General features: G+C 40.6%; 2 protein-coding genes across 2 annotated transcripts; both read left to right on the forward strand.

Moving 5' to 3' along the window:
- Nucleotides 1-461: 461 nt before the first annotated feature.
- On the forward strand, nt 462-3,755 carry srm (spermidine synthase). The gene is made up of 8 exons (XM_058085502.1): nt 462-755; nt 978-1,098; nt 1,198-1,290; nt 1,359-1,512; nt 1,578-1,661; nt 1,904-2,049; nt 2,131-2,253; nt 2,944-3,755. The coding sequence occupies exons 1-8, from the start codon at nt 625-627 to the stop codon at nt 2,956-2,958; spliced, it is 867 nt and encodes a 288-aa protein (XP_057941485.1). The 5' UTR covers nt 462-624; the 3' UTR covers nt 2,959-3,755.
- Nucleotides 3,756-5,959: 2,204 nt separating this feature from the next.
- LOC131137146 (somatostatin-1B-like) lies at nt 5,960-8,856 on the forward strand. The gene is made up of 2 exons (XM_058084744.1): nt 5,960-7,249; nt 7,545-8,856. The coding sequence occupies exons 1-2, from the start codon at nt 7,142-7,144 to the stop codon at nt 7,770-7,772; spliced, it is 336 nt and encodes a 111-aa protein (XP_057940727.1). The 5' UTR covers nt 5,960-7,141; the 3' UTR covers nt 7,773-8,856.
- Nucleotides 8,857-16,121: the final 7,265 nt, after the last annotated feature.

Here is a 16,121-nt window from a genome sequence, read left to right on the forward strand (position 1 = left end):
GGAGGTTTATGGATCTAGTGAAGGAGGGCATGAGGGTAGTTGGTGTGAGAGAGACAGATGCAGAAGACAGTGTTGGATGGAGGAGATTGATTTGCTGTGGTGACCCCTAAGAAAGAGAAAGAAGAAGATATACAATTTGATTTCAGTCAGGTGTCTTAAGGATGTCTCAGTTGACATTATATATCTTTTGTTGGTTACTGTATCATTTACACCCAACTTTACATTTTTGATCTAAAATATTTTTGTAATCTTAAGTGACCACTTTGGGGTTGAAATAGCCTATTCTTGTAGTGATCTGGACCTATTCAAAAGAGATGTTGTCTTCCCATCATGGAACTGCCCCCTCCTTCGTCCTGGGGTATTCCGGAGCGCGCATGCGCTTATGCGCCCCACTGCTCCGGGCTTCACGTGGGTTTCAGGGAGGCGCCTGTGTGTGCGAAGTCAAGCAAACTATGCTACTAGCCTCATTATGCCCTCACCCTAATGGCTCACGCAGCTGCACGTCATGGCATCAGGCGGCATCTATTTGCTAAGGTAAAGCAGCAAGTATGGCTGTCAGCCATCTCCTTAAGTGTCAAAACGTTGTCACGTTAGTTCAGTTATAAAGATTAGCGGGCTGACAGCATGGACAACATCAGGGATGGATGGTTTACGGAGACATGTACGTTGTGGCCCGGGCAAGCTACGAGTCTAGAAGTGGACGAGGTCCTGTACCACAAGAAGTCCAAATTTCAAGACGTGTTGGTGTTCAAGAGGTGAGCGGTTAAAGCCTCCATGACTGCGCTAACTGTGCTAGCTCCGGTACACTACCAGTATATTTGTAGCCTGAAGCTAGCTATCTCGGTTTAACCTACAACACTAGCTTGTTGATGAAATAACGTTAGTTCGTCCTATATAAATGCTGTATAAATTGCACTGATTATTTAGTTTCAATAAGTAAAAAGCACTTTAATATAACTTTCAACTTCCCATTCCAGTAAAACATACGGCAACGTGTTGGTGCTGGACGGAGTGATTCAATGCACGGAGAGAGATGAGTTTGCGTATCAGGAAATGATTGCCAACCTCCCTCTGTACAGCCATCCTTGTCCCAAGAAGGTACACATTGGGGATATAAACAATGTGCTTCAAGCAGTCCACGTTAACCACGTCTACTTTTACCAAGTACCTGTAGCTGCTTGTGTTAACATTCAACAGGTTCTCATTATTGGTGGCGGAGATGGTGGCGTGCTGAGGGAAGTGGTGAAGAATCCTCTGGTAGAATCAGTAGTTCTCTGTGAGATTGATGAGGTGAGAAACAAGACTCTGTATATCTGTGCTCTGGTGTTCACTACCATACGCTGCTGTCTGCTGTGTAGGACGTTATTAACGTCTCCAAGAAGTTCCTCCCGGGCATGGCCAAAGGGTTCTTTAGTCCCAAACTTACCCTCCATGTCGGAGATGGCTTTGAGTTTATGAAGCAAAACCAAGATGCCTTCGATGTTATTATTACCGATTCATCTGATCCTGTTGGTAAGTGCAATGGCATCTCATTTGCCCAATGTTCAATAGGGCCCTTAAAATATATTTCATTGCAGGCCCCGCTGAGAGTTTATTCAAGGAGAGTTACTATCAACTGATGAAAACGGCATTGACAAAGGGCGGGATTCTTTGCTCCCAGGGTAAATGCAACCAAGTATTGCCGAATTAACTTTTTTCATTACACAGCATGAGCAACAATGTTGTTTTGCTTTTGCAACAAACCTGTTGGTCATGTCCCTAATCCAATAAAAGATCAATTAAAAGTCCATACAATATAAGATAAAATTGGAAAATGGTTGTTGTTTCATTAAAACTGGGCAACATGCCAAACAAGTCTATCCCAAACATCGTTTCTTTTTCTTGCTGCTTGTCATGCTTACAGGAGAGTGTCAATGGCTCCATTTGAAGCTAATTAAAGAAATGCACACCTTCTGCAAGACCTTATTCCCAGTGGTGGACTACGCGTATGGCACCATCCCAACTTATCCCAGCGGCCAAATTGGATTCATGCTCTGCAGTAAGAATCCCGTAAGTGCTTTTTTTTCTCCCTTCTGGAATGATATGAACCCATTTGATTGACTATTGCAATGCGTGCCCTTTTGTCATTAGGAGACACATTTCCAGAGCCCAGTTAAAGAACTATCAAAAGAAGAGCTGGAAAGCATGGACCTGAAATATTACAACACGGAAATCCACAAAGCAGCATTTGTCCTCCCTGAGTTCGCAAGAAAGGTCAGTGTCATTAATAGACTTGCATTCAAATGATCAGTAAAAGAGGGGATCAGATATTTTTTAGTATCAACATTTAGATGGTACACCACGGATGGCAAAAACTCTTATTTTGCTACCGGCCATAACTTCTGACAACAACTCTAGAAAAGTGTGCCGACATCCCTGCCTTCATTCGGACAAGTGAGAGGACCGTACTCACCGTAGCGAACGAGCAGTAAGGAGCCAACAGCTGTTACAAGACTAGCGAGCAAGTGAGCCGCAGTCTTTAAATATCTCGGAGTCTTCTTGAAGTGATATATCTGGCTGTAACAAGGTCTGGTGAGAGACAAAAACTGCTAAAACGATGAATATTAAACACCAAAGACAGTTTAAGCTAAGCTAACGGGCTAATGGACACAGTGTTCACATAAGGTGTTGCTTGGCAACCGCAGCAATGCCAAAGTCAAAACAAAAAGCGAATCACTTTGCAGATCTGCAAGCTCTTGCAGCTCGGGTCGAAGCACTCCGGATGCGATTACACACATGGAGACTGCTATGAAACGTGTGTGTTTATACCAGCTACACTGTCGTCGCCAACTGATGCAGTCGCAAATGTTAAAACTGAAAAAAACCTCTAGTGCCTAAAGGGTTAAAATGGTTGTAATCTCAAGAAACAGACTTATCTTTTCTACCTTACTTGGTTTTTGGCAGGTCCTCGAAGCGTGATTGGCCACATCAGAGCTAAGTGTTCATGCATGATCCACAGTCCACGGAAAATCAACTGCAGTTTTCTTGGTCCTCAACAGTCAATATTTCAAGCTGTTCTCTGATAAGAAAAGGTCCTTTTATATTATAGCTGTATAGCTTGAGTCAACATTCAGAATCATGGAGATGCTTCGCTTTCCTTTCTTTGTCTTAAACACAACCAGTGTTTATTTCTGATATGCTCATGTTATCTCTAACATGTTGTCTCTACCAATTGTGGACCGGACTGGGCCTCGGCTCACACCATCCAACCTGACCTCATGCTGAAGGCCTGTTTGTACTGTTCAACTCCATCATTCTTGTGTAATACAGTATATTGCTGTACTTTCATCAGAAATGTTCTTTGCTCATAGGAAAGTCAGCACATTTTGTTGGCATACATTTTTTAAAATTTAAGTGTGTCTCGTTTGGTTAATTGTTGCAAAAGGGTTCTGTGTGTGTGTATCAAAATAAGACATTTGAAGTGAGTTACAAAACTGTCCCTTTAAGAACAACTCTCTGATTCTCTGCATTGACCATGACTCTGTTATGGAAGATATACTTCATATTTAGTAGAAATGTTTTTTTTACCATACTAATCAATATGCAATGACTGGGGTAGGTTCATTGAAAAAAGCTTGCTCTGTCTTAAGTCTTACTGCTGGATGCTATCCTTTTAATTAGCTAACATTTACAGCAGTTTGTGATCCATGTTTTGGTCGTGAAAGGAAATTGTTTTTATAAAACCCACTAACTGTAATAAATCTGTTTACATTTGACACTGTCCTTGTCTGCTATTTACTGTGAGTGAACAAGCATCTGTGATAGTTTTGATAGCTGTGGGAGGTCTCTGTCTAGACTTTTCCAGTGGCCCTGATTAACATTTATTGAATGTTTGGGTAATCAAGCCTTAGATGACAGGTTGGTGGTCAACAATACACTGGCAAAAGTTTTATATCAAATGATGAGGTTTTCAACTATTCTAAGGGAGAACATGTCATCATCAGTTGGTGAATTGAATTCATACCAGCCATCTTCTGAGGAGACATTACAGAGAAATACTGATTGAAAGCAGTGTGTAACTGATGCATTTGTTGACAGAGGGAACTAAACCCGAATGTAACGTTTGAAATGTCCGTCTATTTGATCCTGAATTATGTTTTCTTAGGACTGTTGTATGTGCATAATACAACAACAACAATAATAATCATATAATAATACATAGCAGTTTTTGCTGGTGCCCCATATAATTCACTTAATGCCCCAATTTGGTCAGGGGCAACCTTGTATATTCAACATTATTTTTACAATGACTTTACTTCCCAGCTCTATGGTTCTTACACCTTTCCTCTATGGCATCTTTTGTGCCTTCCTGTGGTCATAGTGGGTGAATTAATAATCAACCAGGGCATTGAATCAATTGCAAGTGGACTATTGTGGTTGTCTTAGAGGAAGTTTCACCTCTCATCCAGCAGGTGTCATCAGTTGACTCTGAACGACGAGGTGGGACAAACACTAGTCTGACTAGAGAAATGCAGGAAGTATTTATCCTCCAAAAAGGACGATGATGATGTGATGATGATCATGGACACCCCAGAAGCCAAGGTGGCTGTCTTGTTGATTTGTTAGAGGTCAAATATTTAAATATTTTAAGACGGGATAAAAGGAAAGATGATCAAACTCTCCCCCTTTGTTTAGAGATGGTTTCTCAATTTTAGCATAGATTGCTTACCAAACTCCTTTCAAACCATTGTCCTCTCTCTGTCCAAAATATGTAGATTTTTGTCCTCAACAGAGTGTTATTTCTCTTTGAGGTGCAGGTGGACGGCTGAGTCGCTGACGTCTCTGATAGTACCTGTACGTACCCTAAATTTGTTCCAGTCTTGAAGTTTGATATGGGTTCATCATCACGGTGACGTTTTCCCACCTATTGACGTCTCCTGAAAAGTGCAAACACCAGTAGATTCTTCCATTTCTAGCTTTCTAATGCTCGTCGTTTAATCTTTGGGTTGTCTTGGGGCCATCGAAAGATCAATGGTGAGTGAGCAAAATGTGTGAAAAATATGTTTGAAAGCACAACAAATCCATTTTGACACATCAATCAGTTGGCGTGTTGGATGCTAGCGGGCTTCCACCCTGCTAGCGGCCTAGTGTGCACACGGCACGGCCAAACTCTCATTTATCGCGACTGTTTTCTTCACATTACATTTACTTTTCCTCCGGACACAAAATAAATGAAAACTAATTCCAGCAAGACTTTCAAATGATAAAGTGTAATATTTATTAGTGACGGAAATAGAATTCATATTTCATTTACACCAATCCCTAGGTACTTACTAATAATAACTAAATGACTTTATATGTAGTCACCTTTACGTTTGTATTACCATGTATGTTTGTATATAATTAGATTAAAAAACAATGTAAGACATAAATACAACTTGAGCTGTTGTGTGTCACAGTACATGTGTAATGGGGTGGCTTTGGGTTACTTGTTTTCAGTGTGACACTTTAAAAGGCAAAAGTCCTACGGCCAGCTCTCCCGCAAACACACCACACAGCTGTGCTAAATGAGCCGTTCTTGTTCTTTTAAAGGGGAGGTTTGCTTCCTTAATTGGCCTGTCACCTGCAGGAGAGGTGGATGCCTTTGTTGTGTTTTTATGCATACTATGCATGGCTCAGTATGGCTTAGTGACTTAAATACATGTATGCACTTTAGTGGAGGACCAACATCGTTTAGCACGCACATACACACTTTAATTGGTCTAATTGGTGGTTAGTGTTTGATTTAAAACTTGTTTTGTGTTGGTTGGGTTTGGGCTCCTTTTGTTTATTTTTGATTCCCTCCATATTGGAGGCAAACTGTAACTAGTGTTTTAATGAGAAGCATGTAATAAAATCACTGTTGTGCTGTGTATCTGTCAATAGTTCCCCCTGGTCTTTTGTATTTATATATATTTGTCAAATTTACCTGTGTTAACTTTGTAATAGGACAAAGGTCCCTCTGTGGGACACACAGACCAGTGGGGCTTACGCCCCGCCCTTGCTGGCCACCTCGTTACACATGAGTTCCAGGGCGAGTAGGGGAGCAGAATAGGTGGCGGACAGGAAGTGACGTTGGGGGTTCAGAGTTGAGTGTTAACTTGTGGAGAGTCATAGCCACAACACTAGCCCGTGTTGGTATTAGGATTATTATATTACTGTTGTTGTGCCTGTTGTGAGATCATGTATGTATTTACTTCCTGTGTTTACGGAAAGGACGCTCAAGGCAAAAGCTCTGTTTTTTGCTCCTGGAGTTTTAAAATTTTGGGGAATTTTGCTGACCGTAGCTCGTGATCATAACTCCTGAATAGTGTGCCTACATATCTGCTGACATCTCTGACTTATTTCAGACTGGCGACAGGATTGACGGTTAGAAAGCACAGAAAAGGGAAATACATGCTCATATCTCACATAAGGATTTTGGTTGATGGTTCAATTTTCCCCACAAAGTGCAGTTTTACTTTAATGTGGATCACCTCCATGTGATATGTTGTGTAGGGGTGAAGATGTTTTTCCTTGTGTACATGATTGATGTGTTTCACCCCAAGCCACATCCGGAGTCAGACCATTTGATTGTCATTTCAAGGTGCCAAAAAGCCAATCAGAAGCTGGTGACAGATCATTGACAGTCAGTCAGCTCGTGATCACACGCTTGTATGTTTTTGATATCCTGCTGACCCCTCCCACGGCGTGATAAGCCACTTTTTGTCTCGTTTACAGTCATTCTTGGTGAAAGTTCTTTTGGTCTGCATGGTGAATCTTCTCCCGGTGGCCCATATGAATGTGTCCATCTCGCTATTTGTCAAGAAAGTTAACTGTTCCCTCGTTCCATTTGTTCCCTTCCTCTCCTATCTCACACCCACACCCACCCCCCAAACTCACGCACACATATCCACCCACCCACCGACCAGCGTCTACGTCAGTGGCAGTCACACAGCCGTATAAAAAGAGTGAGGAGTAAAGAGGAGAATGCATCTCTCTGGCTTCCACATCTTTGGCCACCAACTAAGCAGCTTCTTTTACGACTTCTGCTGCATCTTCTCCTCTTCCTGTGGATCACTCAGTGGTTCCTTCATATTTCGGCACCGCTTCCTTCACTCCTCCACTGCACACTCGTCCCAACATGCAGATCTTGGTGGTGTTCGCAGCTTTCATGGGGGTTCTGATCAGTGTCAGAGCAGCTGCCCTGCTTCCGGTAGAGGACAGGAGCCCCATCCAGGGGTCGACCAGGGTGAGCTTTTTTTTTTGTAATTCCACTTATGTTGATATTTTTGATCTTGATTGTAAGATGAGAGAGAAAAATAATTTATTTGTGAGACTATTCCATCTTTAATGGTAAAATGGTATGGGCGCTATCAGAGAGGTATTTATTATTATTCAAATATTTATTGGTTTTTGGTTACTTGAATTCACTAGTTCAGCAAGATCCAATATTAAACTGTTGTCATTATCATGAACAGGTTGACATTTGAGCTTTGAAACTGGAAATGATTGTCTTTAATCCTAGCAAATGTGTCGCATTGCAGGAAACGAGCAAACAGCATAAAGAGCTGATCCTCAAGCTGATCTCCAGCCTGTTGGAGGGAACATTAGACACCAACATGCTCCCAGAGGAGACCTCACCCGAGGAACTGGAGGAGCCGCTGGATTCCCGCTTGGAGGAGCGGGCCCTCTACAACAGGCTATCCCTGCCTCAGCGTGACCGCAAGGCACCCTGTAAAAACTTCTTCTGGAAGACCTTCACCTCCTGCTAACAGTTTGAAAAGTGCCCCCCCCCCCCCCCTTCCTGTCCCTTCCCTTCCTCTGCCGGCACCTTGTGAACTGTAGTGGACCTCAGCTGTGCACGTCACCATCCTGTCAGACACGCATCATCGATGGCCTTCATGGGACATGCTGTTTATTTATGTAAAAAATATGAATTCACGGATGTAACTGTTTTTTTTCAGGGTCACGAATAAATCATGTCAATATTTCAACTTAGTAACTGTCATTTGCTATTGGACAGATTGTTTCCACCTGCTTTCAAAATTGAAGCCTTAATGCAAAATGTATGGCTTTACTAAGCTCCATTGACGTGAAGTTTGAAGGTTGCAAAGGTATCTTTAAAAGTGAAAAGGCGTTTGGCATCATACAAGACATGTTACAGTTTGAATAATTGAATGAAGAATCCCAATGTAAAAGGCATTAACACCAACCCGACAAGTCATACAAAAATATATTCTTCAAAAGGGAGAGTGACAACGTTAAAACTTAGAAAATGAATGTAGTTCACCAAAAAGTGTTCCGTCCGTAGATTCAAGATAACGGTGTTAGGGATCATTAAGGAGTCCGTGAATCCGCTGTCATCAAGGTCCGTCATGCTCTGAAGCAGCACCTGACAGCTGTCCTTATTAATTCACGGGCACACAACCACACGCTCCACCGACTTATCACAGGTCGTTAGGCGCTGTAGAAACAGCGTAAATCCACCTCCAGTTTACGGAATGCTGTCACTTGTTTGCAGTGAAAAAAGCAAACGGTTCATGCACACGCAAAAGGGAAGCTGCTGGAGCATGTGGAGGGATAATTCCACATTGCCTGTGTTGACCTCATCGCCTTGCATTTCCATCCAGCCAATAGCCGCCATAGTAAGACAATGACTATACAGTTCCTTACAATCATGCATGAGTGCTGCTTGGCTCGTCATTTGAATGTACAAAAGATGATGTTTGGTCCAATATGATGTGTTCAATGGCAAATCCTGGCATACTCCATTAAAAGTACATTTGAAACATATAAGCACTTCAATGAAACCATTTGTGCTGTGAAATTCTGCAGAATAAACCCACTGGTATTTCATTCTTGTATAGTTTTGTTTCTCCTAGACCTCAGTGTCAATACTCTCAGGGGAAGCTAAGATCAGAAGTGTATCCGATATCAATAAATGAAAGTGTTTCGGAACAACAACATGCTGGCAAGTCGCAAGGGAGTTACAAAATAAGCAAGCACAATTCACTGAGTCTTTGTGCTTTTTCCACCATATAGAAATAAATCAATCCTCTCCAATTCCCTCCATCCACATACATAAAATATTTACTCCAATGTGCACCAAAGCCTAATGGATTGTAACCTAATTAATGTAGACCTATGCCACCTAGCCACAAAGACGTGGAAATCATTGCTAGAGTTTTTATGTACTGTGGTCCTGCTAAGTGACACAAAAATTGGGTTGAAAACTGATGTAGTGCTTGGAGGTAACAATGCTTCATTTTGATTAGCGCTGTCGGAGAAGTAATAAAGTGTTATTGTTGTGGGTGTAGTTTGCAGTGGGATGTCGTGCATGTTACTGTAGGTCAGTTTTTGTAATTATCTGTCTCAGTGGCTGGCTACACATTAGGGATGAGCTGAGTATCATTTACAGATACTGCAATACCATACAGCCTAGTTTTGTCATTATCCGTATTTGAGTTGAAAGAAAATGCTCATAATGTATTCACTCTTCACGCTCTGTGATTGGCCAGGCACACACAGCGACCGCCGAACTCAGCCGTGCCTCATTCACGTACACGGTACAATTGGGAAGTTGAAAACGGCTCGGCGTTTGTCACACTGCCTCCACTTTATTAGCTTTTTGCGGGGAAGCATGAAATCGAAGAAATACAGCTTGAATAGGTGCAGATTCTGAAATATCTAGAAAGCTTTCTGTGCCGGTTATTGTGTGTAGCTGCTCTATCGGACTCCGATACAAATGGCCAAAAATGAGCATAATAGGTCCCCTTTAAGCATGATTGAAAATCACGGAAAATACACTCAAAATGTTAATACTACTCTAAAAAGACTAGACTAAAAAGAGATTTTATTTTTGTTATATCTTTTCATTTGGAGCTGCTCAAACATACAAATATAATCCTGTTCTGTCATTCCTCTCTCTGTTCATAAAATTCAGTAAAAATGGGCATATTCCAGACATAGTTGCAAATGACTAATCATGATTCATTCATTTAAAAACTGTGATTCATCTGATTTAATAGTTTATTTAATAGTTTAACAATCCTATTAAAACCACATAGAAAAATGCCTGGGGAAAGGTATTTTATTTAACTCCCCATTGGATGCCTTTTTTCACACATGCCTCCAGAACAGGAAGAATAAGCGCTAATGACACCTTGTTCCACGGGTGCAAAGGTTGAGTTAACATTGTTCATGGCACTGGCTGAATTATGACTGGAACATGAAAGGTTGCAGTGATCTAATTCTTTGTGGCTTTTCTTTTGTACAACTATGCAAACTCCGCAGTGGCCGTCACTAGACGGTGAGTAACTATTCAAAAGGGAAATAATTATCCACTTTGGTCGCTGCTTTCTTTATTCTTCTTGATGATGCTGCTGGATAAAAGACAGCCGTGGGATTATTCCATTACAGTCAGTTATTTTCTTTCAAACCACAGCTGAATGATATCATTATTTTTTCCCCCTTTGACAATTGAGTGTTGAGTTGTTGTTCGGTTGAACAACAATTTACGTATGACAATTTTAATGCGGTTTACTTCACACGTGTTTGTTCAATCTTTTGTTTAAAATGTGCATATGCTAGCTGGTGGTGGTGGTGTTATATCTTTGGGTTGAAAAAAGCCACCTTGAGTCGAGGACATTCAGCAGAAAAATAGAAAATGGTTACAAAGCACAACTCCCTTCGCACATAATGAGGAAGCCATAAGAAAGACGGACGTCATAAAAAGTGTCCACTGTGATACAGAAGAGTAACCTCATGCCTGAGTCTGTGAACACAACACAATTTGTGTCTGAAGTGCTGGCCACTGCAGACTTTATTCATCCATCCATCCTTCCATCCATCCTTCCTTCCATTTTCTATACCGGTGGAGCTCCAATAAGTGTGCCCAAAGCAACAACATCAATGCCCATGCCTGCTAGTCAGACATTTTATTTGATCTGAACAGCAGAGAAAGGATCCAGCAAGCTTGGAAACGTGTCAATCAAACTTGACTGGGTCTTTGTGTGTCGCTGTTTCAAATGCACAAAGGTTTGGTTTTGTTGAGGGCGAAAACAGGAGGAAGGGAGATATCTTCAAGTGAATAAAACCACAACTGCGTATACATTACATGAAGTATACTTCATGTATTGAACGAGTTGTCTTTTGCTGTTATATATCTATGACGACTTTGTATGTGGTTATTTTGAGCTGGTCACACAAACATACATAAGAATTACAAACTTTTGTCACAAAGACTTTCTTTTTGCAACTCTCACGTTCAAAATAAAAAATATGTAGTTAATTGCACAAAAGCAGTGGTTGAACTGTCTTTCTTGAAAGCACAAAAAATACCAAAAAGAAAAAATGAAGTATATATATATATATATAGTATATATATATATATATATACAGTGAAGAAAATAAGTATTTGAACACCCTGCTATTTTGCTATTTCTCCCACTTAGAAATCATGGAGGGGTCTGAAATTTTCATCGTAGGTGCATGTCCACTGTGAGAGAGATAAACTAAAAAGAAAAATCCAGAAATCACAATGCATGATTTTTTAACAATTTATTTGTGTGATACAGCTGCAAATAAGTATTTGAACACCTGTGTATCATCTAGAATTCTGACCCTGAAAGACCTGTTAGTCTGCCCATTAGAAGTCCACCTGCACTCCATGTATCATCCTGAATCAGATGCACCTGTTTGAGGTCGTTAGCTGCATAAAGACACCTGTCCACCCCATACAATCAGTAAGACTTTAACTTGTAACATGGCGAAGACCAAAGAGCTGTCCAAAGACACCAGAGACAAAATTGTACACCTCCACAAGGCTGGAAAGGGCTACCGAGCAATTACCAAGCAGCTTGGTGAAAAAAGGTCCACTGTTGGAGCTATCATTAGAAAATGGAAGAAGCTAAACATGACGGTCAATCTCAATCGGAGTGGAGCCCCATGCAAGATATCACCTCGTGGGGTCTCAATGATTCTAAGAAAGGTGAGGAATCAGCCCAGAACTACACGACAGGACTTGGTCAATGACCTGAAAAGAGCTGGGACCACCGTTTCCAAGGTTACTGTAGGTAATACACTAAGACGTCATGATGTGAAATCATGCATGGCACGAAAGGTTCCCCTGCTTAAACCAGCACATGTCAAGGCCCGTCTTAAGTTTGCATATGACCATTTGGATGATACAGAGGAGTCATGGGAGAAAGTTTTATGGTCAGATGAGACCAAAATAGAACTTTTTGGTCATAATTCCAATAAGCGTGTTTGGAGGAAGAAGAATGAAGAGTACAATCCGAAGAACACCATCCCTACTGTGAAGCATGGGGGTGGTAGCATCATGCTTTGGGGGTGTTTTTCTGCACATGGGACAGGACGAGTGCACTGCATTAAAGAGAGGATGACTGGGGCCGTGTATTGTGAGATTTTGGGGAACAACCTCCTTCCCTCTGTCAGAGCATTGAAGATGGGTCGTGGCTGGGTCTTCCAACACGACAACGACCCGAAGCACACAGCCAGGAAAACCAAGGAGTGGCTCCGTAAGAAGCATATCAAGGTTCTAGCATGGCCCAGCCAGTCTCCAGACCTGAACCCAATCGAAAATCTTTGGAGGGAACTCAAACTCCGTGTTTCTCAGCGACAGCCCAGAAACCTGACTGATCTAGAGAAGATCTGTGTGGAGGAGTGGGCCAAGATCCCTCCTGCAGTGTGTGCAAACCTGGTGAAAAACTACAGGAAACGTTTGACCTCTGTAATAGCAAACAAAGGCTACTGTACCAAATATTAACATTCATTTTCTCAGGTGTTCAAATACTTATTTGCAGCTGTATCACACAAATAAATTGTTAAAAAATCATGCATTGTGATTTCTGGATTTTTCTTTTTAGTTTATCTCTCTCACAGTGGACATGCACCTACGATGAAAATTTCAGACCCCTCCATGATTTCTAAGTGGGAGAAATAGCAAAATAGCAGGGTGTTCAAATACTTATTTTCTTCACTATATATATATATATATATATATATATATATATATATATATATATATATATATATATATATATATATATATATATATATATATATATATATATATGTGTGTGTGTGTGTGTGTGTGTGTGTGTGTATATGTGTATATATGTATATATATATATATATATAAATTGAAAATATATTATTAATATTAAATTATTATTATTCTGTATAATTATGATTATTACATTATTATTATTAAATGTAATAATTAAACATATATATATATATATATATATATATATATATATATATATATATATATATATATATATATATATATACATATATATTAAGTTACTGCTACTTAAAAAGCTGTGTGCATTGTTATTATAATTAAGTAGACAACAAATTAAACTACTTTGAAAAGTCAGTTGACTTAACATATTTTTTTGAGTTACGAACTTAAAAACTTGTCCCTATGACAACAATTATTCAGTAAGCATTACTTTGAGTGAAGAGGAAAAGCTAATTCGTGCAATGCAATATTGTTTGTTGGTTCAAAGCAATTTCAAATTAAGTTGTCATAACTAAGAAAGACTAATGGAAACTGTTTTTTTGTTGAGGCTAAACATTTATTTTTTGAGTGTACGTATACATGAATGCAAAGTTTTACTTGTGTGTTGTTTAGTAGTATCACATAAATGTTACTTTGTGAGTGTATTCTGAACGAGGCACAGTCCGGATTTCTGAGGGCTCACTGTAGAATAATCATTTGTGTATTTTTGCTGAGGATCACTCAGCATCTCCATTTAGCAGATATTGTTTCGGAGTCACATCATCAGGAATAGCGGTGACCCAAAGCTCTTTATGTTCTCTCGGCGTCTGTGATGTGTTTCGCCTTGAGTGTCCTTCTGTTTGGCCTCTGCGACGCGAATGTAGAGCCAGTTTCTCCCAGCAGAGCCAAATGGCGGCTGATGGCTAATTCAAGTGCACAATGCCTCGCTAAAAGCCGACCATTACAAGACCCTGTGCACTCTGTCATTGCTACAGCCGGCCCATCAAAAAAGCTGCCTCCCACAGGACAAAGTCGAATCCGAAAATGGTGGACACTATGGGGAGCCTTTTCAAACTCGGATCAGGTCACGGTAAAATGGTGTGTGAAAGATATTATTACGATGACATTTAAAATGTACTGGAATGTCGAAGTTGATAAAAAGTGGTCATTTTCCTCCCTTAAATGTGAGATGACCCAATCAAGGGGTAGTTAATGTTCTCTCAAAGACAACCGCATCTTTTCTTCTGCATATTCTACAGACGTACAAACTTGATTTGTCCCTCCAGTTTCACACAACAAGGTTTGCGCATTTGGAAAGCGAGTCCTGAAAGAAGTTTGGGGTGGCTCTCTTACTGGTGATTTGTGATGTCACAGATTGTGACACAGAAAATCCCACTTCTGACACCAAAATATACGATTTTAGTTGTAAAAATGGCCCCTTACTAGCCCGGGATAGCCATAGCCTCTGAAACGCACACCAGACCATAGGTTTGAGAGCTCTCCAAGTTTATTTCACCAGACAGTCCAGCAGTATTCCCCCCAGCACACACAACAGGCCTCCTCCCCAACAATTCACCCAGCCCCTTTTTACCAGTGAAAGGCCAACCATAATTCCCCAATGAGAGGGTGAGGCAATTTATCTAAAAGGTACCATATTTACACTTTCAACATCCTTCCTTTAGGTTACAAAAGCCTTTCAATACTACCGCACAAGTTCCAATTTCTGTATACATTTTAACCACTATATTACATTTAACTACCTTTACCCCAAAACTACCCAGAGAGAGTCCAATCAAGGTGATCATATGCCTCTGGCCTGCACTCACATGGGCGCGCCTCCATGCTTGGACAAACTGATGAGAAATTAGGAACAAAACTTCTATATATGAAAAACTAACTAACTAAAGTGGCAATTAAACACTGTAATGGCAAACAAATATAATTAAAGTAATAACCAGAATGTCTATGTGTAAATAACAGAAGCCAGCTATATACACAAATAGAAAACATAGGTAGGTGGGGCATACATCTGATCAGTGAGGGAGGATTGGCAGCTCCCTCACAGCAGGCTTCCTTATATGGGCGTGCGCTGTACTGTTAGCATGTCAGCCAGGACGTGTTTCTTCGGGTGTAAGGGAAAGCTACATTTGTTTAGCCCACAAACTTGCTGAAGCCCAACGCCTTTCCAACGTTACTTGGTGGTGTGGAAGACTCAGAAGAGCCAGCAGTAAGCAACACTTTATCAGGGTCCTAACTGTCTTTATTTTGTGGACGTCATGGAACGAAAGGGCTAGTCTGTGTAGCATTATAGAGTGTGCATACAGGGAGGGGGAGGGCACCAAGTCTGCAGTTGCTAGCAGCCAACATCATGCAAACTCCACACAGAGATGTCCTAGCGGAGAATCGAACCCAGGTCGATATCCTGACTGTGCAGCCTAACAGAAATATTATTATGAAAATATTATGATATTTTTAAAAATATCAATATACATCGCCCAGGCCTAGTTGTTAGCAATAAATAGTTTACTCAATTTTTTTACTCCAATTTCTTCCTTTTGCATTTTGAAGCTCTACTTAAGATCCTAAATTTGTACTATTGTGTGAATTATTATCACTAGTATCAATTATTATTATCAACTGGAGTATATTATAATTACTACTCTCACTAGTAGTATTTCAGGAGCATTTCCGGGTGTAAATAGCCATGACAAACTAAACTAACTACTGAAATTCTACTTTTTCTGTATTTTTTTTTTTTAACACAAACTGTTTCTTACTGTCCCCATGATTGGCTGGCGACCGGTTCGGGGTGTACCCCGCCTTTCGCCCGAAGACAGCTGGGATAGGCTCCAGCACCCCCACGACCCACGTGAGGAAAAGCGACAGAAAATGAATAAATGAATGTTTCTTACTGTGTTTTCAATGAAAAAGCAATGGATTGTATTGCTGTAGTATTCTTGTCACTCTGCTGCTATCAGATTGCTTTTGAGCATCCACTATTCAGGACTTTTTTGTGTGTGTGTTTTTTCATCCTTCCCCTGCGCAGGAGCCACTCATGTTCACAGTCATTAAATGAATGAGACTGCAGGGG

Source organism: Doryrhamphus excisus, chromosome 10 (genome assembly GCF_030265055.1).
Source record: "Doryrhamphus excisus isolate RoL2022-K1 chromosome 10, RoL_Dexc_1.0, whole genome shotgun sequence".
In the NCBI taxonomy this organism is placed as follows: Eukaryota; Metazoa; Chordata; class Actinopteri; order Syngnathiformes; family Syngnathidae; genus Doryrhamphus; species Doryrhamphus excisus.

What these genes read in the sequence shown, in the direction of transcription:
- srm (XM_058085502.1), top strand. Translation starts at nt 625, where the DNA reads ATGGACAACATCAGGGATGGATGGTTTACGGAGACATGTACGTTGTGG. An exon ending in GCCATCCTTGTCCCAAGAAG is followed by an intron (nt 1,099 to 1,197) that starts GTACACATTGGG and finishes AACATTCAACAG; the next exon opens with GTTCTCATTATTGGTGGCGG. An exon ending in TTCTCTGTGAGATTGATGAG is followed by an intron (nt 1,291 to 1,358) that starts GTGAGAAACAAG and finishes TCTGCTGTGTAG; the next exon opens with GACGTTATTAACGTCTCCAA.
- LOC131137146 (XM_058084744.1), top strand. Translation starts at nt 7,142, where the DNA reads ATGCAGATCTTGGTGGTGTTCGCAGCTTTCATGGGGGTTCTGATCAGT. An exon ending in CCATCCAGGGGTCGACCAGG is followed by an intron (nt 7,250 to 7,544) that starts GTGAGCTTTTTT and finishes GTCGCATTGCAG; the next exon opens with GAAACGAGCAAACAGCATAA.